Source organism: Aulonocara sp. 'chitande type north' Nkhata Bay, linkage group LG3, assembly GCF_057382095.1.
Source record: "Aulonocara sp. 'chitande type north' Nkhata Bay isolate Kocher_YH1m ecotype deep benthic linkage group LG3, A_spYH_male_GT1.1, whole genome shotgun sequence".
In the NCBI taxonomy this organism is placed as follows: Eukaryota; Metazoa; Chordata; class Actinopteri; order Cichliformes; family Cichlidae; genus Aulonocara; species Aulonocara sp. 'chitande type north' Nkhata Bay.
Window position 1 is genome coordinate 40,938,299 of NC_141346.1, and position 25,814 is coordinate 40,964,112.

The 25,814-nt window shown below is 43.6% G+C and overlaps 1 protein-coding gene across 7 annotated transcripts in view; it reads left to right on the forward strand.

The window, feature by feature from the left end:
• Positions 1 to 362: 362 nt before the first annotated feature.
• pcdh7b (protocadherin 7b) overlaps positions 363 to 25,814 on the forward strand; it is a 123,075-nt gene continuing 97,623 nt past the window's right edge. For 4 of the 7 annotated variants that reach the window (XM_086281198.1, XM_086281206.1, XM_086281221.1 and 1 more), the window contains exon 1: positions 363 to 4,443. In XM_086281198.1, the coding sequence (XP_086137324.1) occupies positions 1,369 to 4,443 (3,075 nt within the window). In that variant the 5' untranslated portion in view covers positions 363 to 1,368. The remainder of the gene's footprint in view (positions 4,444 to 25,814) is intronic. The other 3 variants (XM_086281190.1, XM_086281195.1, XM_086281185.1) reach the window with 3 other exon arrangements.

The window sequence follows — 25,814 nt, forward strand, 5'->3', positions numbered from 1 at the left end:
GCACAGGGTGGAAAATAGTATAAGAGCGGTACGTTCAAGATTTTCAAATCACAGTTTTGTTTGGTTTTGTTTTGAATCTGATCTCTCGCCATAGCCACAACATAGGATGTTAATGGATTAATACGAAGCATCCGAGAGATCCTCGCAAAGTGCCGAGCCACGTCTGAGTGCATGTTCCTCATATGTCTCCCCCTTTATTATTATTATTATTTTTTTTCCTAATATTGCCTGCTGGCCTCTAGACCTGGCGATCGAGACTTTAAGTCCGACCCTGTTTACGTGCGCTGCTGGAGTAGGGGGGGAGAAGCGAACGGAGGAGGGGGTGGAGAGAGGGAGAGAGAGAGGGGGGAAAGAGAGAGACTGCAATATCATTTGTGAATCCCTCTCACAGTGCTGCAGATAGGGGCTGCCAACACACGCGGCGCGTCTGCAGGTGTGGGAACAGGAGGGATATGTTGGACAAAGTGAGAAATTAAACCAACCGCTTCCCAATAACTGCTTCGGATGTACATTCCATCTTTGTTTTGTTTTATTTTGTATATGTATTTTTTCTATTTTTAATATTACCCTGATTTTTTTCCAGTAGGTTACACATTCGTGCAGCAAGCTGGTAAAAAAGAAGCGAAAGAGATAGAGCGAGAGTACTATTCTGCTAGTTGCAAGTGACTTGGAGGAAGACAGCCGGACAGGTAATTTCTGCCTTACGTTCGTATCGCCGAGCTCAAGACAGTTAACGAGCTGTTAACACAGTCGGCCGGGTGATGACTTGTCTGAACTGAGCGGGCATTTAAATGATCTTCTGACATATATGGACATATCACCGGACAGAGGAATACAGAGGAATACTGGAGCCTCACCCAAAAATTAAAAGAGCGGGAGCGAGAGAGAGGAGCGTCTACAAACTGTGAGTAAAACGGAGCGGCTTGGACTGAATCTACTTTCTGGTTATTTGATGCTCGGACTATAACGTTTCGGCTTTTTTTTTTTTTTTTTTTACACGCATGACATTCAGATATTTTGGGAGGAGGGGGCCACTGTCCGGGGCACACGGAGAATCCGGCTTGTTCTCTACATCACTTTAAAACAAACAAACAGAAAATACTAAAAGAAAGGAAGGAGAGACATTCGAAGGAGGGAAAGCAGAGGAGAGCTGGGTAAGCCCTTGCGTTTGCCGATTTTTTTTCACTGCAGCAGGAGAAAAGTCCGGGAGGATGAAGTCTCACGCATCCCAGACCAGAAGGCTTCGCTCTGAATGAAAGCGATATTTCCTTCCCATATTCGGACTTTCTATTAGTGATTTTTTTTCACTTATTATTAAAGTGGACATTTTTTTCCTCTCCATTCCCCCTTCCTTCTCTGGGCTGAACAATGAGGACTACTGGTGCAGTGGACTATTTGTACTATTGCATGCTCATCTTGCAGCTTGTGCATCAGCCCGCTGCCAAGCAAGTGCTCCGGTACCGTTTAGCTGAGGAGGGACCAGCAGATGTCAGAGTAGGGAACGTAGCCACCGACCTGGGCATTGTCGCCGGGTCCGGTGAGGTGACGTTCACCCTCGAATCCGGGTCCGATTTTTTCAAGATAGACAACATTACAGGTGAGCTCTCCACCAACGAGAGGCGGATAGACCGTGAAAAACTGCAGCAGTGCCAAATGATATTTGATGAAAACGAATGTTTTATTGATTTTGAAGTGTCGGTGATAGGACCAGCGCAGAGCTGGGTCGACCTCTTTGAAGGAAAAGTCATCATATTAGATATAAACGATAACACCCCGTCTTTCCCTTCCCCTGTCCTGACACTTTCTGTGGAGGAAAACAGACCCATTGGAACCCTTTATCTGCTGCCCACAGCCACAGACAGAGATTTTGGCAGAAATGGAATAGAGAGATATGAGCTCATTCAGGACAATGGGGAGAATTCAAGGCGATTGGGGTCTTCTGGGGATTCGTTTTCAGGAAAGAGGAGATTTGAGGAGGGAGCGAGCAGGAGCAGTGTCTTTGAACTGCAAGTTGCTGACACTACTGATGGAGAGAAGCAGCCTCAACTCATCATTAAGGGGGCCCTTGATAGGGAACAGAGAGACTCCTATGAGCTTACACTGCGTGTTAGGGATGGAGGAGATCCCCCTCGCTCCTCTCAGGCCATTCTTAGAGTAATGATAACTGATGTGAATGACAACAGCCCTCGGTTTGAGAAAAGTGTGTATGAGGCTGACCTGCCTGAAAACAGCTCCCCTGGCGCCCCCATACTCCAGCTCAAAGCGGCTGACGCAGATGTGGGGGTTAATGGTCAAATAGAATATGTGTTTGGGGCAGCCACAGAGTCAGTAAGGAGACTGCTGAGGTTGGATGAGAGCACGGGGTGGCTGAGTGTGTTGCACCGCATTGACCGTGAAGAAGTGAGCCAACTGAGGTTTACAGTAATGGCCCGTGACCGAGGCCAGCCACCCAAGATGGACAAGGCCACAGTGGTGCTGAACATCAAGGATGAGAACGACAACGTGCCTGCTATAGAAATTCGGAAAATTGGACGCATTTTCTTAAAAGACGGGATAGCCAATGTGGCTGAGGATGTGGTGGTGGACACACCCATTGCTTTAGTTCAGGTGTCAGATCGTGACCAGGGGGAAAATGGCATAGTGACTTGCACAGTGGTAGGAGATGTGCCCTTTCAGCTCAAACCGGCCAGTGAGATGGAGGGCGAGCAGAATAAAAAGAAATATTTTCTCCACACGTCTGCACAACTGGACTTTGAGGCAACACAGGAATACAATGTGGTCATAGTGGCCGTGGACTCTGGGAGCCCCAGTCTGGCGAGTAATAACTCTCTTCTCGTCAAAGTGGGCGACACTAATGACAACCCTCCTATCTTCAGCCAGAATGTAGTAGAGGTTTCGTTTCCGGAAAACAATGCACCAGGTGAGAGGGTGACAACAGTGAAAGCCATAGATGCAGATAGTGGGAGGAATGCTGAAATAGCCTATTCCCTAGACTCATCAGTAAATGGGATTTTCTCTATTGATGCAGACAGTGGAGACATCCGAGTAAACACCATTCTGGATAGAGAGCTAACAGAGCGCTACGAATTCAAAGTGATAGCCAAAGATAAGGGCATAAACACCCTTCAGGGTTCTGCAACAGTGGTCGTCCTTGTGGCCGACAAGAATGACAATGAGCCAAAGTTCATGCAGGATGTTTTCACCTTTTATGTCAAAGAGAACCTTGATCCTAACAGCCCAGTTGGCATGGTTACAGTAATCGATGCAGATAAAGACCAAAATGCAGAAATGGGCCTCTTTATTGAGGAAGAGGAGGACATTTTCTCTATCGAGAATGAAACCGGGACTATTTTTTCCACCTTGTCCTTTGACCGAGAACAGAAAGGTACCTACACATTCCGCGTCAAGGCTGTGGATGGAGGTGAGCCTCCCAAATCTGCCACCGCCACAGTTTCACTCTTTGTCATGGATGAAAATGACAATGCTCCATCTGTCACTTTCCCAATAAACAGCTCCTACACCCTTCTTCCTCCCTCCACTAACATCAGAACTGTGGTCAGAACCGTCACAGCTAGTGATGCAGATACTGGCATCAATGCGGTCCTGAACTTCAGCATCATTGGGGGTAACCCCTTCAGACTTTTTGAGATTGATGCAGAGAGAGGGGTGATTTCGCTAATGGCAAAGCTGGAGCAGAAGCATCATGGCCTCCACAGACTGGTGGTTCAGGTGAATGACAAGGGGCAGCCTTCGCAGAGCACCACCACACTAGTTCATGTGTATGTTAACGAGACACTTTCCAACTCCTCAGCTGTGGAGGCCCAGGTGGCTAAGAGCCTGAGCACATCTCTGAACACCAACATCGCCGGCGACCCCAACTATGACCTAAGCAAACAGCGGTTAAGTATTGTAATTGGAATAGTTTCAGGCATCATGACAGTCATCCTCATCATTCTTGTTGTTGTCATGGCCCGTTATTGCCGCCCAAAGAACAAGAACGGTTATGAAGCTGGCAAAAAAGACCATGAAGACTTCTTTACACCACAGCAGCATGACAAATCTAAGAAACCCAAGAAAGATAAGAAGAAACAAAAGTCCAAACAGCCGCTCTACAGCAGCATTGTCACTGTAGAGGCCTCGAAACCCAACGGGCAGCGCTATGACGGCGTCAACGAGAAGCTGTCCGACAGCCCTGGCATGGGCCGCTACCGTTCAGTCAACGGAGGGCCGGGAAGCCCAGATCTGGCCCGGCACTACAAGTCCAGCTCGCCACTGCCCACAGTGCAGCTTCACCCGCAGTCGCCGACAGCTGGAAAAAAGCACCAGGCAGTTCAGGACCTGCCCCCTGCCAATACCTTTGTTGGCACCGGAGATAACATTTCCCTTGGATCTGACCACTGCTCTGAATACAGCAGTCAAACTATCAACAAGTACAACAAACAGGTAAGAAGACACATTTCAGTGTTCTTTTGTCTCCCTCCACTACTCTTAAATGTCTTCTGCTTTTTCCTCTTAGTGTTCTCTCTCCCATAATGCTTTCTGACAGGGCTAGTCTCAGTAGTCTTGTTGCCTTTATGGTGCTAATGTGTGTCAAGTTAGCGGTATTGATCTGTTTTGGTTTGGAGTGCCATTCACATGTAATATTGAAAGGAAAGAGAAAGGGTTTAGATTAGCTCAGGAAAGGATACTGTTACAACTTAACCAAATGTCCGACTATTTTGGACTTTTATCTCAGCGTGTTAAGCTGCCTTTTCCGTCATGGGTGTCACAACTCTTAACCTTGGCAATATGTGTTAGAAAACTGTAGACAGCTCACATAAGGATTTGGTTTGCAGTTATTTTATCCCAGAGGGGCGCATGCATGGCAGGGGCTGGCTGCACTCCCCTCTGCCCTGCCCTCTGTCTGAGACAAGGCTACCTTTTCTTCTCATGCAAGGGAGGAAAAAAAATGAATAAAGGCAAAAGAAAAAGGGAAAAGGTAGATGCAACACAAATGTGGCTTTGTTAGGCCTCTGAGTCACTTTGAGAGAATCTACTTGACTAAGAACATCTGGCCCCGAGTCACATTAACATCACGGTGTGCTTCAAGGTCTGCATCAATTCATTGACCTCGCAGTGAAAACTGACACTTTTATATCAACTCCCATGTTGTGCTTCAGCTTCACATCCTCCGTCTTTTCTTTTCATCCATGTTTATAAATGTATGCCGTCTTGTACCTGCTGCTCTTTCTCTTCCACACGTATCCGCCCTCCACTCGTCTTTCCCCTTTCATGTTTCCTTTTTCTTTTGCCTTGCTTCCCCCCCCCCCTCTCCCCCCACCTTTAATTCTCTTCTTTCTTTCACAGCACAGACAGAACTTGTAGGTGACGCTATTAGATTTTTAAAGTTGAGGAAGTGTGCGCTTTTATGGACTCGGTCATTATATTTCTCTGGCTGCTTTTGCACTGTTAGGTGAAGCAACAGCGAGGAATCAAAGATAATACTTAATGAAGCCAGCTTATTTGCGTTTTCGTGAAAAAGAACACCATTGTATTTTTCCTTTTTTTTCCTATGGAAGTCTAATGAATTATTGATCTTTCTTTTACTTTGTGTCAGCACTACTCCTTTTGAAATCGGTAGTGTTGCTCGCTTGCTTGCACTTTTTTATTTCCTGGTTTCCCCCTTCTCCTTTAGATATCTTTGTTCTTGCTTATATTCTTCCCCTTCCCCTCTAACTCTTCCTTGGACCTTTGTAGAACTCCCTTGCATGTCTTGCATCCACCTGTGCCGCCTCCCCCCCCGTAGCTCTTCCTCTCCCTCTATTTATTCCAGCCTCATCCACATCTTAGCCCGCACAGCCCAACTCCTTTTTTCCCCTACAGAGCTTTCTTTTTTAATCTTTACTGTCATCTCTCTATGCCCTTCTCTCCTTCCCCTCTGTATTTCTCCCCTTCAAATCATTTCAGCCCTCTTTTAACTTCTCTTCCTTCTCTTTCCCTGCTCTGTCTCTAACAGCCTCTAATATAGTGCATTCACTGAGCTGCTTCCCAGAGTGTGAGGAGTGCTGTTGTTTTCGGATGTCTCCTGCATAATTAAAAGGGCACTCTATTTGCTGCTGCGGCAGCGGCATGTATTGTGTGTCACTATGCTCCACTTATATAATTATTTATTTACTCTCTACATTAATGCACCGCTAACTTTTATGGACTGTGCATTTCTTACCATCCAGCATCTTGGAGGAGGAAAAACAACAACAATCTGCAGCGCATTTTTAAAATGTATTTCTTTATTTTTTGATTCACAGGTGCTTAATTTTGGAACCCAAATGGCATTAAAATGGTACAAAATGTGCTTAGTGCTCTACTGGGCAATAACATCTAAGATCACTGTGTCATATAGCTGGTTTATCATTGAATATACAACTTATAGCATGTGTTCAAATTTCCATTTATGCCCTCTGGGCTCAGTGAATACTTACTGTTGATGCATTCAGTTTGGGTCATAAGGACATAATTAAATGGCTACACAAGAGAGCTAACTGAAGAGAAGGTGTGTGCTCATGTGCTCCAATTATGGCATTAAACAGCCACCTCTGTATGAGATTAAGTAGTGAAGCGGTCACGCTCTTGATTTTAAGATCACTGCATCTAAAAATATTCTGTTGTCTGGCGAGTGCTTCTGAGGCTAAGGACATAATGAAACACTCTAGGAAACTCGTGCGCCTCGCTTATGGGAACAAGTTGTGCACAAAAAAAGTGTTAGAAAATGATAAGATCAAAGAATGCTGCTTTTTTTTTATCACGTTTCATACATTTTTAGACCTAAACTCATGTTCCTGAGCTAATTTAAATGTCAGATTGACCCTTTTTTCACATTTGGCCACAATTAGTTTCTTGTAACTCTCTTTCGGAACATTTGTCACCGTGCACGTGTTTTGTTACGCACACACATACACACAAAACCTTTCTTTCTGGCTTTTTTTATCCATCTGTGGGAAGAAATAGAGACGGGCGCAAGAATGACGGCCCTGTTAGCGGTATAGAGAATGGCCCCCACTGTTTCACAAGGGACTTGGGGTTGGGTGGAAAGACAGAGAGAAGGACAGCGAGAGAGGGAGAAAAGTGCTGACCACTGACTGTAATGTCGGAGGTATCGGGTTCCATCTTTCTCCCTTCTCGCTCTCCTAATCTTACAGTAACCGCACAGGCAACCTGCTCGGGCAGGTAACCAGGCAACTGAGGAAGTTTATCAGTGAGGCGAACCTTTCTTTTTAGCCCGACAGACATTTAAAGAGTCATTAAGTTGAGCTAACTGTGAGGGAGAAGCCAGCATGTCACCCAGCTGCTGCTGAGTTTGAACAGGAGCAGCAGCAGACCTGACATTTCATCTCTTCCTGTCACTCCATTGATTGCAGCTTATGTCATTTGTAATTGTCTTTATTTTCTTCTTCTTCTTTTTTTTTTTTGCTATATGCGCACAACATTATGCGTGGTCTAACTGCTCCTTATATACGCACGGCCAAGCCATTCCATCCAAAGGCTGATGAGAAGCGCATTCACTTAACAGAACACTTAACTTTATTACTTTTGGCAGTAGCTTCTGTTCTGCGCAGCGGCAAAAAAATAATACCATCCAACCTTGTGAGGAATGAAATCACTTAGTCACTGAATTAGCACAAGCCATCAGCTTTTGTTTTATCATTACACTTCAAAGCGGCGCTCGTGCCCAGGTGGATCACTTTTAATCAGTAGTGAGCCACAGCAGCTTGTATTCTCTGCTCTTGCAGCGTAGCCCCTCAGGGCAGTCAAAGCCGCCGTCCAACCACTTACACCAGGTTGTCTTGCCTCGGGGCTGATGCGGCAAGCATAACTGGACGCTGCCCTTAACCCGGCTTCCCCGGTGCTCGTCTCGTGCACTCCGGCCAGCTGTTCCTCCTGCACCTCTCCTGCACGAGCTGAATATGGCCGCGAAGCATCTGATTTGCATAGGGCAAACCCTCGCCCCTCTGCACTTATATAAGACAAACAATATCGCCATGCAAATGGAGGTCACTTGGGTGGTGGTTGTAGCCAAAACATAGGATGCGATTGCCCTTCAGACTCTAAGACGTTCAGGAAACCAATATGGAAATGTAGCTTTTTGCCTACGGCATCATTTGTTTTAACTTAGGAAATGTAGCTGCCTAAACACCTGTAAAAACCCACAAGTGCACCAATTTAAACTGACAAAGGATCAGTTAGCCTCTATATTAATGCTTGCATTTAGGATCATGTAATCATGTCTCTGATTTCAGCCCACTGCGTGTGTTTTTTGTATTCTAAATACACATATACAGGCATCAAACTCTCATAAGTGGGAGCTAGTGACTCATTCAGCTCAGTAAGACAATTACTTGCTAAAAGGTTCTGCTGAGTCTGTCAGAACTTTAACAGGTTTAGTCATGCCCCAGTCTCCATCTAATTGTTGATTCAGGTCACTTATTTTGCTTTGTTATAATGTGAGCCAGACAGTTGCAAAATCAGGTAAGCAGATAGCTGGGCATGTGGCTGGTTGATATAATCAGATCAGATTTCGACTGAGCCAGATCATGAAAATTGATTGTTCAGATTTAACCGCGGGATATTATTATTTTAGAATTTGACATACATTATGAAAACAACCCATAATGCATTTGGGGATTGTGTATTTTTGGTTCTGTCAGATGACTGTTCTGCTTAATAAAAAAGAAAAAAAAGGAAACTGAAGCATTAAATACATTGCTTTATTGCACAGCTCTACGTCCTTTCATTTAAAACCACTTAGAGTCGACCCTCACTGCTGGCTGTTCTACCTGCTGTTCTTTGCTCAGCTAGCATCCCACACTGTGATATGTAATTGCCTTTAGAGTGCTGCTATTCGAGATTTGGTAATCTTGCGTCCGTGCACTTCGGTCTAATGCTGCTTTGAAAAACTGGCACAAAACTAAGTTGGATTTTCTGATCCCAGACACGGGATTTCCAAACGCACATCATTAGGACCCAGATTAAACATTTCTGGCCAACTGGCACCATTATCAAATTAGCAAAACTGGTAATGAAAACATTTCAGCTTCACAGAAATTTCCAACAGAATGCCAAAAATGGTGGGAAAAATGAATAATCTTGAAATCTTGTCTTTAGTAAGAAATAAGATAATGTGCAATGAGCTGGTTTGTTTAATGCCTCATTATTATTATTAGTGCTCGTCCTTTCTACTGCTGACTGTGTCTAATTTGATCAAAATTGTTTTGGATCTATTACGGCTTAATTCAATCTACGGCTGCTCGGGCTTTTGTTGTTTATGTTCCTAAAGGAAAATGGAGGGAGTAAGAGAGCTCAGTAATACTCATGAAACTGCAGCGGGCAGCATTTTCTGGTATAATGTGGTTTGGTGATTTGAATGCACTCGCTCTAAGGCAATTACTAATCTCAGGATTAGACTTACCTGATATATGGGCAGAAAATGGTGGCGACTGAGAGAAAAAGGCAGGGAGAGATTGCAACGGCTGGTTGCTACAGTGCCTGCTATATTACTCTGCGTAATATTTTAATACTGAGTGTGTTTTTTTTCCTCCCCGCACCTCCTTTACTTATAGCACGAAAGCATTTCTTCATTTCTTTCCCCCTTCTTCTTCACCTCCCTCTTTTCTTTGCATATGGCAGCGAGCACATAAAAAATCGCAGCGCTTGCCATCACGGAGGGCAAAAAAGCTTCGACTCACCTGCAACGTTTGTCACGATAACATGGGGGGAGTGAAGTGAGGGAGGCGAGAAAAAAACAAAAAGACGAGAAATTTAAGCCGCGTGCCACCTTGATTGCTCTCCACGCTGCTGATTGTAAGTGGCAGTGTCGAGGATGCCACCTTCTCCTCGCCGCTTCTTTCAATTTGATGTCATCGAAAATGGAATTTCATTTCATACTCGGCAGCGATCACATTAGATAGGGCTTACCAGGATAAAGCCGATTCATATTTGCAGATTTGCTTTTCCTGTGGCACTATCAATCACCGCGCGCTCGCCATATTGCACACTTGTTTTTCACAGCAATTGTTCTGAGGAGTTTGTACAGTAAATTGACTTTTACAAGGCTCCCAAGGTTTATGATATGCTATGCTAGCCTCGTTGCTTTCCCCGTTACTGTCCCCTCGTATCGACTCCACAGGCCGGAGCTCAGCTAAATGAGAACAGCACTTAGCTCTACTGCTGTGCTGCTACACCCCCCCAGTAAGTTCCCTGTTGACAGGTTGGCTCACAACACAGATCAAAAAGTAAGAGGGGCTGTTTGTGAGACTAATAGGCAGAACAATAGCTTACTGTGACATTGCACCTCATCAAAATTGCAACAGCGTCTGGCAGGTACATAATAATGTGGGGGGGGGGAAAGGTCACAGGTCATTTGGTCTCTTGGTGTTGATTCAGTTCATTTTAGTGTATGAACAGGCGCTTCCCTTTGCTCCCACAACCACCTGTCGGGGAGGGGTGGTGATTTAAAACCCCATCCAGCATCAGCCATGTTGTCACATGTGGCCTTCATGAAAATGAGAATAAGAGCCGTGAAAGCCAGACACGCCCATCCATAATTTACCCCTAAGTGCCACCCTTTGCCACCGGCAGGCAACTGTAAAGCTCCTCAGGGCAAAAGTGAACTTGTTTATTAAGCTGACAGGTGGAGAAAAAGAGGCTTTAACTGGCATGCGGTCTCCCAGCTGGGCAGAGGAAGGATGCTGGACTTAGTAAGACAATGTGTGTGCGTGTCTGTGTGTGTGTGCGTGTGTATGTATCTCATGGTGTCGACAGGGGGAAAGTTGACAAGTTCAAAGATGTAATTGGACCGTATTTAATAAGTAGAGCGTTCATTCTGGATTCAGTTTTTTGTTGTTTTTTTGGTTTTTGCACCTGTTCTGTCTTTCTTCCCACATTTTTAAAAGTCCTTTTTTCGTGTTGAAAATCTGTTGAAATATTAAGATGGACAGAGACCTCCTGACTGCATAAGACAAAGTAAGAATTGTCCGCGATAAATAATGCATCCAAAGGCTTTGTTGTTTTTTTTTTTTCCTTTTCTTTTCTTTCCAAAGGATTTGCCTTTTTATTAACAGGCTGCAGTCATGCATATTTACTAAGCAGCAGACTATAATGGATATGACTTGACTTGGGTAGGGGAGGAATAGGACAGCTTGACTGCTTCTATTAGCCCTGTTTTGGTGCGGCTCCCACCATGTGGCCCCCAAATGAGATTATATGTGTATGAAACAGGAGGCAGAGCACTCACCGACCATCCATCAAAGCCTGGGGGGACCTGTGTGAAAGTTTGTGCATGTGTACTCAGTGGGTTCGCTCACTGTGTTGATGCATGTGTGCATTTGTTAGGGTGTGATAAAGTGTGTGGGTGTACAGTATGCACGTGTGTGTGTGTGTGTGTGTGTTTATGCATCCTGCGAGGACTGGAGAAGAGAGCAAACGGGGGCCTCCGCAGTTCAGCCTCTCCATCATCCTTGACGCCAGGCACACGCGTAGCGACATGCCTGAGAGGGTTTCAATATCCTGTGTATGTGTGTTTGTGTGCCTGCGAAGCTGTGTTTACCCAAGGAATGCAGTTCATTATATTTGTATGTGTGTCTGGTTATTACATATACTCTCTACACACATGCGTAAAGAAGCAGATGGAGAATGAAGGCGGGGGCAATACTTTATCTACACCTTTTAAAAATCCACAACAAGCTCCAGCAGTCCGGGTGTTGATAGCGCGCCTTTTTTCGTGGCTCTCAGCAATCACAAGTGCAAAGGACTTGGAACTTCTTCGCCCCGGCTGAGCTAATTATTGCAACGCCAGCGCGTATATATTTACCCTTTTCAGCTTAAACGTTCGCAGTTCCACGTATATTAAGTCCTGCAGATATGCTTGGAGGAAAGAAAAAAAAAAAGCTGAAATATTCATTAGCAAAGTACTGGCAGGGGCAGCAGAAGCCCCTGTATCGATGGGACCTTACCTGGCAGAGAGCAGGCTATTAGCCAGGCCCGATAAATCTTGTCAGAGGCTGGAAGAATCTGCCTGCCTGCTGAAGAATGAAGGTCACGGGGCAGCTGGAGTTACGACCGGCCTCGCGAGGTAGCTGCTACCAAATCAGCTGAAATATGAAGTACAGCTAGTCTTCTTTTTTTTTTTTGAAAAAGCAAATTTTTCAATTTGCCTCTTTCTTGGTGTACAGTTCCCTCTGATAGCTTCTTTCTCTGTGCTGCATAGAGCTATGTGAATAAGTGCTTCCTACGTGCATTTAAAAAAAATCTCGTCTTTGTACTCGTGTTATCATGAAGTAGAAGCATTGACAGCAATTTGAGACCAATCCAGTTTTTGTTCTGTGGCATCAGTAGTGTATGATTTCATAATCAGTATTTATTTATTTATTTTTTTTAGAATTGAAGCAATTATTCAGTTGTTATGGACAGAAAATCAAGCATAACAGACAACCACAGTTTCAGTCTCGTGGCAGCGTAGGGTCTCTAACTTACATTATAAAGCACTTTGAGGGGACTGTGGTGATTTGACGCTATATAAATGAAACTGTATTGAATAGAATCTTGCATGTTCCTGTTAAAACGGAGTTTTTCCTTCCCACTGTTGCCAAGTGCTTGCTCATAGGGGTCATCTGTTGGGGTTTTCTCTGTATTATTGTAGCGTCTTTACCTTACAATATAAAGCACCTCACATACCGACTTTTGTGATTTGGCGCATGTAAAAAAAGATGAACTAAAAGCATTTTTCTAATAATATCTTTTAGTTTTAGAACTTTGTTTGAGAAAAATGAGAAAAATCAGTCTGAAGAAGTTAATTTGGGCTTTTGGGAAATGACTAGGCTTCACTAGATCAATAATAATCAAAATACAATCTGTTGCGCCTTATTTACCATTGGAGTAATGGGTCTGCGATTCAAATATGTGTTCATAACTTTCGTGATGATACAGCGCTTCTGTGGTAGATTTTGCTGATTAAAAAGAAAAGAAAAGAAAAAGATGTCTTGACTAAAAAGCAGTTAAAGTTTTTGCACAGCTCTGTATCATCCTTCAAGAATAAACGGCACTGTATATAGTCTGACACCAGCCCTTGTGCGTTGTGTGTATATACTTCCTCGACCGGCGCTGTTGGAAACTGCAATATAAAGCAAAGACGACTGGCTTTAGTCAGACAAATTCTACTGTGGATTGAGGAGCTCCAGACATTTAATATGGTTTCATGTATTGATTTGCGGCACCTTGCCCTATAGCCTGTTTATTATCTTGCTTTGGTTTCACCTTTTACTATTTTTCTGACAGAATCTCAGGAGATTGAGTCCTCCCAGTTATTTCTCCTCCGCTCTTACCGGCAACAAAGTTCTTGATAGCGACTACACATTAGTCTCTCTCTCAAACTTTGCACTGGGCAAACAACTGGCCTGCTGTTTAGGTTCGCCGATGAGTGGGCGACCCCAGGTGCTTGAATAATAAGAACGTGTTCTGAGCTGTGGCTTTTGCTCAGTTTTCTTCGATTATGGAGGAGAGACAAACGGGGGGTTGTAATCAAGACTGAAAGACTGGCCTTTGACAAGGTTCATTTACTCTTTGAGTTGTTCCAGTGCAACACTTGGGACACAAAAGCTACCGGTAATTTTAAATTACAGAGTGGATTCAGTGGTGAGAAGTGCCTTGAGGGGGAGCCGGTCCACAGAGTCAGGGTGGGGGGAAATAAGGGAATGTTGTTACATTTGTTGCCATTCGGGTCGAGGTTGATGAGGTCTGGGATTGGGGAGAAAGGCGAGGAAATCAATCAAACTGACATGTCCGGGGCAGCGAGATTATTAGAATAATGGTAAACAAAGCAGCTTAAACATGACTGGGTTTTTCCTGTTTTTTGTTTTTTTTGTGCCTCAACTTTATTCCTCACCCAGCATTTGCTTATTAAGCTTCACTTTACGTCAGATTCATCACTTTTAATCTGCATGTAATGATATATTAATAACAGTCTTCAGTGGAAGGAGGCAAACTGCTGTGTGCGTAAGTGTATAAAGGAAGCCTATCACACAGTGAAGGGCTCTTATGAACTGGTGACGTGAGGGGAGCTCAAAGTGACATCGACAAGCGGCAAAGTGCCTACACGGGTGACATTTACAAGTGCGTCGCGGAGATCCCCAGCTGGACTTAGAGGGAAGATTGTTACTTTCTGTTTAATCACCATCAGAATTCTGCGGGTGCTGCATCAAATGTTTGAGTAGCGCAGATTACTCTCCCCCGTGAAGCCAATTGCGGGCAATCGTTTGATGTCTACGCAAATGTGCTTAACATGTATAACCGTTCCTGCCTCCCTTCCCTTCCTCTGCACATTTGAAAGATTTACGTCGGGGTGTGAGCATGTGTGTGTGCCTACACTTTAAAGTCTCTTTGAATAAGCTTTTCTTTGCAGAAGCAGCCTCTTCTTCTCTGTGAATTGGGGACATGACATGACAATTGGAGACCTTGTAATTTATGTTTAAAAATGCCAGCATTATCCGTGCCAGCGTGATTTTGTTTGAACACGAAGGCACACTGGCTAGGGTCCTCAGTCGCTGTTTAAAACCTTATGCCTGTGTTTGCGCAGGAATCCTTGGTGGGCTATCCATTGTTACTATGGCAATATACCTCCGCCGCACTCTTCCCCCACCCACTGCAACTTCTCCCGTGGCCATATGCCTGGAGTTTTTTAAAAGGTTTTCACTGCTCTCTCATCTCGCTTGTACCCGGTAATTCAGACCCATCAGTGCCAAAAGCTGAGCTCAGGGGCAACGTCCTGCTTAAAAAAAAGTCACGGTATTTTAACAGCTTTGGCCCGAAGTTGGATGAGGCGTGGGAACGTCATGTTCCGCTAAACTGTTTTGATAAAGCCATCTGGGCAAGCGGGGAGCATTTCAAAGATGAAGGTCCCTGAACACTAAATTGGCAGCAGTTTGCTTTACTACAGTGGGCTCATCTCTTCTCTGTGTCACATCTCCTTAGGGAACCTTTGGGATTTACTGCCCTTCCCACTTTGAGTTCTTGATTCATGAGATCAAATTAGACAGTGAGAGAACATCAGTGGTTGCACAATGCTTTGCTCTTTAACTCAAGGCCAGTATGTTGGCAAAGCCTCAAATGCGCTCTACTTGCTGGTTAACCATTTCCTACATCTATTTCTGCTCGAAATGTGTGAATCATAATATGAAACTGCTACAGACAGATTTGAAATACTAGGAGGGACCACTATAGCCAAAAGATGATCGTGAATTCCATCTGCAGTAAATTATACTGGGTGGTATGGCTCTGTTCATGAACTCTGCACATGCAAACTTGCATACTTGGAAAGACCCATCTCACATTTCCATGAGCGTACGTGGAAAGACAGAACCAGGTAGAGCAGCGGTAAAAACAGAGCAGGTATCAGTGACAACAGATGTGCCATTGATTCATTCAGACGCAGCATTAAGCCTAGATTACACTTATCCGCTAGGGTACGCTTTGGTCCGATTGATGTAAATTTCATCAGGGTCTGTGCACACATCGCTATACCTATCTTACTCGTCCACGGTTGCTTTACATTACACTGAACCGACTGCACATGCACCTCAGGCGAAGACCTCAAGTGGACTTTGAAGACGTATAACAGGAATAACAGTCTCCAGAGTTTATTCGGGTCTTGGAGGAGGGTTACAAGGCATCTTGCAGTTGTGCAGCAATTGTGGGGAAGTTTAAACAACTTAAATAGTTTGCCTTATGTGAGATTGGATAATTTTATGTTTAAAAGGGTAATAGCTGAGGCACCAGCCGATATGGACTGGCCCTGGGATCAGCTGACCTACTGGGATTGCCTGAGCTTAATTTTGTGGCTCAGTTATAAGCACTGTTACAAGTTACAAGAGGAGAGAAAAAAATATGCTTGATGTGGCTAAACAACAGCAGTTCCAGCCCTTTTGAGACAAGAAATGCTTCGCAAGGTCGAGCCTATTATTGATGGGACGTATTGAAATCTTGTGTTTTTTAAACATTCCACGCAATCTCGTCATGAATCAAGAGATGAAACAAGTTGTCTGTATTTTATTCCATATCTGAGGAGAATGACGACTGAATAGCAATTAATCCAGTGAATGATGGCTGAATAGTAATGAATTCATTCAGGGAGATTAAAGGAACTGGTGTTAAGGATCAAAAAGAAGGAATGGTGAATGCATACAGTGAATGCCTAAGGACTAGAGCGAATGACTAAGTGTGCGTGTGTGTGTGTCCATGTGGTTGTGTTTGTGTACGTAGAGTGAAAGGCAGTAAATCACCCTATCATAACAAGAGGTACACAGGAAGCTCATCAGCCCACAGCTTAAAACCAGAAGCAAGAATAACAGGAGTGAACTCCAGAAGTTGTGTGTTTGTGCAACTGTGCGTGCATGTCTGTATTTGTGTGCGAGTGTGTGTGAATCTAGCTGGAGAGTATCTCTTCACCGTAATGACTCTCGGCAAGCATGCAGCCTAATGAAGTGGGACTTTGCCTGTGTGACGACATGAATGCGCCTGATTGGGAAGTTGCTGCGAAATTGCTCCCAAAGACTACCTGCAGTGTTTGAACACGTTCGCTCCATGTTTTACGCTTGGTGATGATAAACACTCACCTTTGTTTTGTCAAATCTTGCAGTTCCACTACCATTTCATCTTACGCATCTAATCCTGTAAGGAGGTGCTGTATTTCAGTCTCCATAAGACATTGCTAGTGTGCAGAGGCAACTTGAAGAATTCTCTTACAATAATAATATCCCTCCTCCTCGTTCTAGAAAAGCTATAGCTGCCTTTAGGAACACACATTGGCTCCTGTATGATTACTGGCCTCTGCGCCTCTGCAGACTTGGTGTCAAAGCTCATAATGAGCGCTGTGGGCAGTGAGCGCCGGGTTCCTCAGTGCGTGATAAAACGAGGGGCAAAGAAGGTGTCTGTGCATGTTTGTCAGACGTGAGCAACGCTAACACAAGCTGCATTTTACCTGTTCCACCTGCAGCAGCGGCCTGATCTGCTTTGCCTGCTTAGCATGTATCTCACTCCAGGCAAGGCTGCGTGAGAGGCTCAGCTGTTTTTATTAACATCCAGGAGGTATAAAAAGGTTGACGAGGAAGACAACCAGGTAAAAAAAAAAAAAAAGAAAAAAAAAAAAAGAAACAAGCTCCACTTCATAAACTGCAGCTGATGGAACTGACTAGGCAATGTGTACAGTTTCTTATATATTGCCTCAGCCATCGTGGCTTATTTATACCGCTCATACTTTCAGGCGTTTGTGTGATTTTTCAGCTCTGACTCAAATACGCCGCACGGATATTGTGTGCTGTCAAAACGCAAATGGAATGGCGGCGAAAAACCCACCGCACCCCCCCTGAAAAAAAACACACGCACCCTGTGTCCCTCCCACAATAAGGTTTGATCCGAGAGTGATGCATTGTGGGAGGAAATGGACGCCGCCGCCGCTGCCTCACGTGTTTGCCGTGCACAGGCACAATGACAACAACAGTTGCGACAGCACTAGGAGGAGGCCCCTTTTGTACAGCACGAGCTGATACACCGAAAGGGAGTGACAGGTTTGAAAAATTGGCAAACAGTGTTTGCTGGAAGGCTTCCTTGGGGCTTGGGTACCTTTTGAAATCATGTGCAAATGCAGAGGAGTGTGAATGAAAAATAGCTGTGTGATCCTGCCATGTTGCTTCTGTCAAGAACGCGTGATTTTCTATCTTTCTTTCCCTCTCTCACTCCTTCTCCCTCCTTCCCTCCCACAGCTTGCTGTCATCCTCATCTGCCCCTCAAAGCTCACCTCTTTTTCTTCTTCTCCCTTTTCCCCTCTCTCTCTCCGTTTCTCATCATCTCTGTTTTAACGCTCCCATTCTCTTACCAACATGCCCTCCTCCGTCTCTCCTATGTGTTTTTGCTTTTCTCTCGTTCTCACACCCCCCCAACAATCCCCCCCCCCACGCCCCTGCCCCCCCTCCCTCTGTTCTTCCAGCTTAGCGGACGTGGTTATTTAAGGCTTAGAATCCATAAAACCCGCCTTAGGTGTGTTTGCTTTTGTTACTTTCCCAAAATGGTGCAGTGACTGCCACATTGTTTGCTGTTGATCCTCATTCAGCCACTGCCTGTTAAGAGGAGAGCTTCATGTGGTTTAGCGGTGACTCGCGGCCTTGATGGGGCCCTCCCGTCAGTAGGTTTTAGGTAGCGTACATTCTACCTGCCCCTCACCCTTTTTTTCTTTGCAGCAGGGCTGTAAATGTAAGTTATGATTACTACCTGTGTGCAATACTGCAAATTTCAGTATCGAGCCGATACCAAGTAAATACTGGGCTAATATTCCCGATATCGATAGCAATACTGATACTTTATAAAGGCAGGTTAAGTAGAGGAGAGAAGTGTTCATAATTCCTCATCAATTTGCTCATTCTGAACACATTTTAATGAGCACGAAAACAGATTTTTTCTTTACTTTACACAATAATTACATCTTTCAGATTTTTCAAGACCTGTCTCTAAGGTGCAACTTCTGTTTTTTAAATGTGTTATAGGCGATAATTAAAACATTTAACCGTCAACACAGTAAGGTTCACACATTTTTCATAGTTCATCTTTGAGGTATATTTTTTCATTTCCAGTTCAGTGGGCTGAATATATTTGAATATATATTATATATTTGTCTCTGTGTACGTAGTCTACATGTACTCTGGATTAATGTTGAAGTCTGACTGCATGAGAAGAGTGTTGTCTGCACCGATGTGTCTCCTTTCTTGATGAACGGGTTCAGTGTACTGAACTTAGAGGACAGAATCAAGTCTAGTATCAATCCGATACCAATACCAGCATTTGTATCGATACTAGCATGATTTGTATCGATATGCTCAACTTTACTGAAAACCATAAATGCAATGCCGAGACTAGCAGAAGCCCAACCAGTACAGCAGCATACTCAGCTCCAGACCCATGTGTACGAAACAATTAGTTAATCTCCCCATCTGCAACAGCAAGATTTTTCTTCACCCCCTCCCCTTCGCTGCAACTCAGACCGAAAACAGTCACAGCGTGATTCTTCCTGCACAACATCTGTCCCAGATTGCTCTACCCTTCCTAATTAAACCCTGTTTACCTCAACAGTCTTAAAGCAGACTACTGACTAATTATTAGGCACAAGCTCCTCAAAGCTGTGTTTAAATTTCACAAGCTGATGAGGGTGCTGCTTGTTGGAGCTGGTGAGTGAGCATTAGAAAAAGAGAGTGAGACAGGAACAAGAGCCTTTCCCCTTGAGCGTCCCCTTCTTCGTGTCGTCGCCTGGCATTGCTCTTTCACACCAAAAAAACTTTAATTAATGCTCTGAACAGTTGTTAAACATTGTTTTGGTATATTCAATGGACGAGACTATAAAAGAGTAGAGAAAAGGGGAAATGGAACTTGCGGCAATTTCCAGTCATACATTTTTAATGTTTATTTCACGGTTTCTTAATTAAGTCCATGCATCAGAAAAGCCCCAGTATCAGAAGGGAGTTCAGGGGTTGGGTTAGCTGACAAATTTATAATGCGTTTATTTTCACGACAAGGCCCATGAGGGATTTTAATAGATATATATATTTTTTTCAAGTGGAGTTACACATTTGCCCTTTTGGTGGAAGGACTGGTGGCCCTGGTTAGTTTGATTTCTACTCGGGAAGCTGTGGATACGCCGCAACACATCTTTTCACATGTGAAAATATATTGGATGGTTATCTGAAGCATCAGCACAGAAAGATATATTTTAATGATTTTTCGGCCTGGTTTTACAGACTCTTTAAAAACACCCACAACTCCACAGCTTCTCTATCTTGTGCCTCTCTCTCTTGCTCACACACACACACACACACACACACACACACACACACACACAGAGAGTTATCCTGGGCGGCAGCCTGATTCAATTAGTAGGAGGTGAGGAGCAGAGAGATGAGGGTCACTCTCGCCTGTTCCAGCCCGAATGGAGATGCTTCCTGGGAGACCCAGTTTGTCTCTAAATTTGGCTGCTCCTGGGTCATTGTTTCATCACAGCCCCAGAATGGTTCCCCGGGCTCCCCGTGACTCTATAAGTCTATCTATACATCTATAATGTATATTTCAATTTAAAAGCGCCTGCTCCCTTGCTGATTTTGTTTTCTTCCAGTGTTCCCTGTGTCACTGGAGTGAAAACCCTACACCCCTCGAAGCTATTGGGAGATGCTTTGTTTGTTTTTCTCTCCATACACGAGTAAAGCAATGAAGCTGGAATTTACATTTACCAGCAGCGTAAGTACATGCGTATTACTACACTGACATTTTATTTCAAGGCCAGGATTTTCCCTGAAGGCTTTATTTAAAAAAAAAAATACAAAATTAAAGCTGGTGGAAAAAGTAATATATACAACTTCTATAAAATCACTTATCACCTATCCCCGAAAATATAACGATAACTAGCCATGCTAGTGCTCCTGTGTTATTGAAGATTTTTAAATGAGCATTCATAACAAGAAAAGTATTAGATATAGATTTCCTGTAATGGCAGTTACTGACAACGGCTGGCCCTCCCATCAAGGTGTAATGGACAGAGGGATCAATGATGAATAAACAGAAGGCCTCAGTATTAGAAAGCTACTCAAACAAGCAGCAGTTCCAATCTCTGATCAGAGTCCCATCAGACCGCTGAGCCAAGAGGTTCAGCGGTCTGATAGGATGCAGAGAAAAAAATAAAAATTCTTCCATGCGAACCAGTCCATTACATGTATAAATAGCACTTCAGTGCGAGCTCACAAAGCATAAAACTCTGTGGCTGCTTGTGTTCACACATTATTGAGGTCTTTTACTTTGCCTTGTTTGTCCACAATGAAAGATTTCTAACCTTTTAGAGCGAAGGCCTCGAAAAGTCTTTCTGGTAGTGTTGATTTTTATGAGAGGCGGTGGATTTCATTAGTGATAAAAAAGGCCAGAAACGTCTCTCCAGCAGAGCCAGCTGTATGTCTTACCGTAGTTTCACGTGGATTATCAGTTGCTGTAACTGAGCAGGTAGAGCAGGTCATCTACTAATCTGAAAGTCGGTGGTCAATCCCTGGCTGCTCCAGTCTGCGTGCCAAATATCCTTGGGCTAATCCCAAGTTGCTCTCTGATGCATCCATCGGAGTGTGTCTGATATGTGAATGTTAGATAGAAAGCACTTAATGGGTGAATGAGGCATGTATAAAGCTCTTTGATTGCTCAGGTAGAGTGGAACCAGCAAATTAGCATTAATCAGCATTAAAATGATCTCCTTAATATTATGTAGATTTCCCTCATGTCGCTGACCTATCGAGGCGCGGAAACAGGACATGTGGTGGTGTTGCGGGGCGGCCAGTAACAGAGCCTTTGGGTTGGGGATCCAATCCAATACAAAAACCCCGCAGTCTTCAGTGGAGTGGGTGGTACCTGTGGAAGTAGCGCGCAACCGAATACCAGAACCGAAGGTTTCCCAGTTAAACTTTACCTTAAAAAAAAGTTAATCCCCTCACCTGCCAGTGATTTTAATGTTGTGACTGATCTGTGTAGCTGTGCTGATACAGTATGCAGAGCGAGGAGATCATCTAAAGACATCAAAGGCACAAAGCAAGAAAGGGGGCTAGCTGTGGGGTGCCTATATTACAGATAATGATGGACAAGGAAGGAAATATTTATGCATCTCGAAAAAAGATCAGCCTAGAAAATTGCGTTTATTTATAAAAGAAGTGGTGGAAATATAATGTTTTCCCTCCCTTGAGGCTTAATTTGACTTTATTTTTAAATATTCAGTGTATTAAGAAAATATTATAAAAAAAGAAATCATGTTTTCCTCCTTCAAGCTCAGTAATTTTTTTTCTCCAGCCCTGGGTTGGTGTCACCTCTGCGGAGAGAGTGATATGTATCAAAGTGCAAATACAAAGGCACTTTTGAACACTTACAGAAGCTATCCAGGTCTTTTTGGTCTGTTCGGGATGAACAAAACGAAACTCCAAGGCATCAACAGCACCCGCAGGATTTAATGTCTCATCCTCTCCACAGCCGTGTCTACATGTATTAATAGCAAATCTTACAGGTTTCGAGGATACGGGCGTGAGTCTCCCAGAGTTAACATTGTCTGAAGTCGAGTGAGTTCTGGCACTCGTCTCTGAATCAAATTGTGTGTGAGGCATCTTCCCCTCAGGGGAGAAAGGGAAGATGTGAAGAAGCAAGGAGCTCAACAAAAACAAGTCTTTCTTGTTTTTTTTATTCCACTCAGTGATCGCTAATTACAGACTGACAAGGCTCTTGTTAAAACAGTATAAAAGGTGTGTGTGTGTGGTGGTGGGGGGATAAAGACATGAAGAAAACATTAAATACCCAGCGTAATTACATTTATTGTGGCACGCCGGATGGAACACACTCCTCTTATTCTCCAGAGACTCCCATGTGCTCGTGGAGGGAAATGAATCTGTTTCATTTTAATTAAATAAACACAGATATCTGATAATTTACAGTAGGTGACGGCTTGTGTCAAAGTTAAGAAGGTTTTCTAAGAGTTTTGGAATGATTTCTACACTCCGTTGAATACCTCAAAGGACCACCGTTGAATACCTGGCTCCTTTCCTGCTGACAGAAGTTGTCGCCAAGGCCAACTGTTCCCCTAACTAGTCTAAGCTCTTTGCCAAGTTTTCCTCACATTTCCTTACTTCACTTACACGCCCAGATCATAAACTTCAACTCACCTGGTTTAACTGAACAGGAAGCGGGCGACTTAGATTTTAGTACATGCCTCTATTCGCACCATAATAGTATTGCAACAACTGTAGTGCAGTTTGGATTAGTAGTAATTCTTAGATGAAAGGGCGCATGGCTTAGAAAAGCCATCTCGTGCCAAGTTTAACATGAAAACATTGCGGTTTTTCTTGAAGTCATTTCTTGGTTTTTTTTGGCTTGCTTTTGTGTTGCAGTGGGCGTGTCCATCCTGTGCTGTCACGTTGGAATGTAACAATAGCTTCTGCCTGTCATTTACTCTTCAGGCATCCACGTGGTTTGTTCTGGTTTTTCCTGTTCGGTCTCCGTTCGCGTGCATCTCTTTCGTATGCCTCGCTTCCGTCGCTGTGGCACGTAGTTACAAAAGTGTTTATTTCCTGACTGCAACAAGGTCACAGCACTCTGCAAGGTTATTCCACGTCAGGGCTCCAGTACTTCTAATGTCTTAGGGATCGGCAGAGAGTTGAAAGATGTAGATGTGGAACAGGCAGGGTGCTTATATCATAGTGATTTTTTTTTTAATTCAAGACATTTCCTTAGCCTTTGTAAAGGTTGCCTCAAAAGCGGTACAGTCAGAGAAGTATGAGCCACAGGTAAATGATGGTGCTGCATATTTTAGGAGAAGGAAGATTAGGCCGAGCAAATCAAAGAGATTTTCCCATTTGGAGGTGCTGATATCTGACCATTACAAAATCAATAAACAACTTAGAGATTTCCACAAAGAAGACTTTAATATGCTCTTTCTTCAAATTACCACCTTTAGTGTAATAGTTACCTTGCTTTTACTTTTAATACTTTCTATGCACAAGCGCAACAGTACTTCCCTCGCATTTATACTCCAGAAGATGGGAAAGGACTTCTGCGATTTCTTTGAGACCACCACGACACCTGCCTACCTGCCTCTTTCTTTCTTTTTTTTTTTGTTTTCTGAGATTTATGTGATCCTACAAGGAAATGTTGGATTCTGTGTACAGTAATAATTCATCTCATGTCTCAAGCTCACAGGAGCACTGTCTGTTGCTCACGTTTCAAGCCCCTCTGCATCATTAAAATGCCTCTGGCAACGCACTCCTCGTGTAAGCTGTTTCTTGTCTCACACTTACTATCCAACATCTCATTTTGGCAGTGCGTAGTTGGATCACCTCAGAAAAGTCCAAATAAGGTGTTTTCTTGCAGAAACACCTTTTTTTTTCTCCTCCTTCTCGCTTTCCACTCCCGCTCTTGCGGCCCCTCATTTTTCTAAATCAGCATGCTCTATTAAAACAACGCCAAACAAGGAGCTGTAAGCAAGGAAACAAGCTTAGAAAATTCATTAGTCAGGGCGTTGTTTTTGCAAATTAAACATTAACTTTTCTTTCTTCTTCTTTTTTTTTCTCTTCTTCTTCTTCTTCTTCCCGACACCTCGCATGAGACACGGTTGCCTGAGTGTTGTTTGTAGCTGTTTCATTCGCCTGGGATAATGAGAAAATTCTGCATATCAATATTAGCCAAAGAAATCTCATATCCATACTAGAATGAGGCTGGGTAATTTGAATTTATACCAAGGGATTTACAGTCATTCTGTGTTTTCTGAAATAGGAGGTGGAAAAAAAAAAGTGGTTTACAAACTCTTTTTGCTCCCTGTCAGCCCGTGTCGGTTTGATAAATGAGCGATGTTAAGCTTTTTTTAGTCGATCTCGGAGAAAGTAAGGAAGGTGGCGTGTGCCTAATCACGATGTGATGCACAAGGCTTAAAGATTGGTAGAGGGCCCCAGTCTGTCTATCTGTGCGCCTAGATAGGTCTCACTGGAGGAAAGCTACTGTAGCAAGTAGGGTTTTGCAATCTAGCAACTCTTCTTAGTCTGACTGCAGAACCAGGAAATGTAAAGGAAAGGGTGAGTTTAAGGCCTGATTCAGACTTCTGTGGTGAATCTTTGTTGAGCCCACAGCATAACCAATGGAAGTGGCTGATGTCATTGCCAACTTTTACGCTTGTCTCTGGTGCATTATGTCTTAATTCACTTTTATTTTCAGTTTTAATTATATAGTACCAAATCACAACAGCAGTCACCGCAAGGTGTCTTGTATTGTAAGGTAAAGACCCTAGAATGATATGCCAGCCAATGCTGTGCCAGCCAATAGGAACAGATAAAATTCTTTTTGTTGTGGTCAGTTTTTTACAAAAAATGTTGCCACTTCTTTGTACATTCCCTCAAACCCATTTCAATAGTTTCCCCCTCCAGAAATTTGCTGAGATTTGTGGGTGCTTATAGTAATACTATTGAGATACTGAGGTGATAATATCAGTGATGTACTCAGCAACTGCAGCAAAAAAATTAGCCATGCATAGGATGAACATGCACGATCGCAATAGCTGCGGTTTGCGATGACCCGACGTGTAGTTAGATTTCTTTGGCGGCGCACATCAGGTTTCAGGGTTTCAGAGGGGTTTGCGGTCAACGCCGTTGATTTCTCACTGAAGCATAAATCCCTGGTCTTGCTAAGAATTGAAGACTGGAAACCAGAAGACTTCACTGATAACGAAGAATAAAATCAGTAAATATACAAAATAAGTCAGCAACGCACAACAATCAAGTAATGTGTAACAAAACTTGCTGGGTTTACTAGACAATGAAAAGATGTACTTTGATGTGACTGATGTTAACTTTTACTACAACATGCAGGATAATTTGCAGATCCTATAATAGTCCATTAGACATTAATATAGATTGGTCTTTAACGAAGAATTTAAAAGATGTGAGACAAACAGCTGTAAATCCTGCATTTATGATGTATCACTGTGCACACTGTACTAGCAAAGTGTGTGGATATATGTCTGCAAACACACATTAAACTTTATCTTTCCCTAATGGTGTTTATATGACCTACAAATCTGGCCAAGTACCATTAGGTCAGAGTGTGCCACCAGCCTGGCTCTTTCTAGCAAACACATAAATTCGAGTACGTCAGTCGGTCGAGTCTCATTTTCACTTCATTACTGGAGGTAACCGAATGCATTAATTTAGCTCTGCATGCGGAAAATGTGTTAGCCTCAGCATTTTCATCCA